The following is a 2589-nucleotide window of genomic DNA, read 5'->3' on the forward strand; positions in this document are numbered from 1 at the left end:
ATAATTTGACATGTGTATCTCTAAAAGTAATATATTTTAATATTACAGATTTAGAAATGGCCATTGCCTACTGGAATTTAGTACTTAATGGAAGATTTAAATTTCTAGACTTGTGGAACAAATTTTTGTTGGTAAGTCTAAACCCTTACATAAGCTGGACTGCAGTATTTTCAAACCTTGGGAGATAAACATGCTTAAATTACTGAGTAGATGAAATAAACTGTTCTGACCCAAATCCCAGACACTGCACTTCATAGTGTGTGCAGGAGAAATATGTTTGGGGATATGGATGTGTCCAGGACAGGAAAATGAATGTGTTTTAATGGGTTTTACTTTATTTTTTTATAAATACAGGAACACCATAAAAGATCAATTCCTAAGGATACCTGGAACCTTCTTCTAGACTTTAGTACAATGATAGCAGATGATATGTCTAACTATGATGAGGAAGGTAAACATTTCCATTTTCTTTTATTAACTGTGTTTTGTGCTACATTTATTACTGTGTATCTTCTTTGGCAGAGCTGTCCAACAACAGCAAAATTAGAGTGTCGCTGGTGGTCTAAAGTCCAGTCAGAGCTGCTTTAATACATCTCGTAATCAGCTGTTTGTTACTGCAGGTTTGAAAAAGAAATGCTGAAACCTTCATAGAATCCATTTTCTTTTTTTTCTTCTGAGCTCAGACACTAATTCTTATTGAGACCAACCCTAATATTTGTCCATGTAAACTCCACAGATTCCCTGTTGGCACAGTTCTTGGCATCTTCATCCCAGTAACTGATCCAGGGCCTGAGTGTAGGGTCCTCTGGGCATTGCATTTCTTAGCTGAGAATGTTTCTTAAGTTTGGTTGCTTCAGTTACATGAGGATTGGGCACATAGCAACATGCAGGTGATGCTGGCAGCACAGTCAGACCCATCAGAGCTGTTTCTTGTAAGCTTTTACATTGATCTTTTCTCTTCCAGTCCATCTGTAGCCAAGAACAGCTGATTACCCTCAGTTGTTGGCAGCAGATGAGTTCAGTGAGTGGAGGAAACTGTAAACCTGTGCTACCCCCAGAGCAGAGGAGCAAACTTCTACAACTGTTCAAGTTATGGATGGTTCTCATTTCTGTGGCACTGAGCAAACAGGCTGCCCCAGTAAATCCACATAGCTTAGAAAGACTAAAGGCAGAAAATACATTTTAATAGGAATATTTTAAGGAGAAAAAAGCCTATCAAACCCCAACCCACGATTATGTGTCATGTACATAGTGTATGAGAGCAACAGCATTGCTGTGCTGGTGCCAAGGTGAGCATTGTGTTCATGCATGCCATACTGTGAGCAGTAAGTGCTGTGCAGTGTGTTACAGTGTCAACATCAACTGCTTCATCCAATGTTCAACATCTCTGAAGCAGCTACTGCCATCCTGCAGGTCAAGGCTGAGTTCTGCTGCCAACACCAGGACAGATTTAAGCTAGAATTGTCAGCATTTGTTTTGAGTTTTTGTTTATTTGCTTGGGTTTTTAATTTGGTTTCAGGTTTTGCTTTTGTTTTCCTTTTGTTCTGTTTGGGGTTTTTTTGTCAGGAAGATGACCCTTGAAAGATGTGTAGTAACTGGGACTGTAACCTACAATTGGATGTTTTTGCTTGAAATGTAAGAGGTGGTTAAAGACTGAAAGTCAGTTGTTTGGATCTGAAGCTTGTAAAAGAATCTCTTGTGGAACAGAGTTCTTACGTTCTGGTGTTTTTGTCTTCCAGGGGCATGGCCAGTTCTTATTGATGACTTTGTGGAATTTGCACGCCCTCAAATTGCTGGGACAAAAAGTACGACAGTGTAGCACTAAAGGACCCTTCTAGAGTGTACATAGTCTGTACAAAAACCTGAAATGGAAAATTGCACAGTCAATTTCTGCTGGCTGGACTGAACTGAAGATCAATCCTCACACTATGGCTGAGGGTTGAGACAAACCTTTAAGGATACATCTTGGACCATATCGTATTTCATTCTTCTACTGGTGGTTTGGGCTTTTCTTCTAGTCTGGACCACTCTTGCCCGTTAAAATTCCAACATTGTGGATTTCATCATGGATTTCTTTTTTGTTGGTGGATCACCCTAGTTTCATCTCCCATAAGTCCTAGAAGCTTTATAATTATTTTGAGGTTTCACATAAAGCACAATGCTGGTCATCATCAGACAACTGTTGTATGGCATCTGAATTACACAGATCAACATCAAAGCAGTTTTTAAAAGAATCCTTAAATATACACTTGGGGCTAGTTGCAAAGACTGTACTAATAGCACTTCCTGCAAGAGTGATATATTTAAGTGTACTGGGTCCGAGGTTTTTTCTGTTCTGGAAAAGTGCAGGTAACGTCCAAGTGAGTTCTGAGTATCTGGTAAAAACAACTGCAGAAATAACCAGGAAAACTCGAGGCTGTTGATACTGGGGGATATCTCAGTGCCTGTCTGGTTTGATTGTACCTCAGCTGGCTGTGAGGACAGTTGGAGTCCACACAACTCCCGTGCACTTCCAGCACCTGTGGTGGTGTCACAGCCCTCAGAGGGAGCTCTGTGCGTCCTGATAGAACCGAATATTCTCTAGATTGT

General features: G+C 40.3%; 1 protein-coding gene across 1 annotated transcript in view; it reads left to right on the forward strand.

Moving 5' to 3' along the window:
* DCUN1D1 (DCN1, defective in cullin neddylation 1, domain containing 1) overlaps positions 1 to 2329 on the forward strand; it is an 8993-nt gene extending 6664 nt beyond the window's left edge. Inside the window, exons 4-6 of the mRNA XM_009079108.1 lie at positions 49 to 131; positions 355 to 451; positions 1740 to 2329. Coding sequence (XP_009077356.1) covers positions 49 to 131; positions 355 to 451; positions 1740 to 1819 — 260 coding nt within the window. The 3' untranslated portion in view covers positions 1820 to 2329. The remainder of the gene's footprint in view (positions 1 to 48; positions 132 to 354; positions 452 to 1739) is intronic.
* The last annotated feature ends 260 nt before the right edge of the window (positions 2330 to 2589 follow it).

The sequence above is a fragment of the Acanthisitta chloris genome, unplaced genomic scaffold (assembly GCF_000695815.1).
Source record: "Acanthisitta chloris isolate BGI_N310 unplaced genomic scaffold, ASM69581v1 scaffold41177, whole genome shotgun sequence".
Taxonomy (NCBI): Eukaryota; Metazoa; Chordata; class Aves; order Passeriformes; family Acanthisittidae; genus Acanthisitta; species Acanthisitta chloris.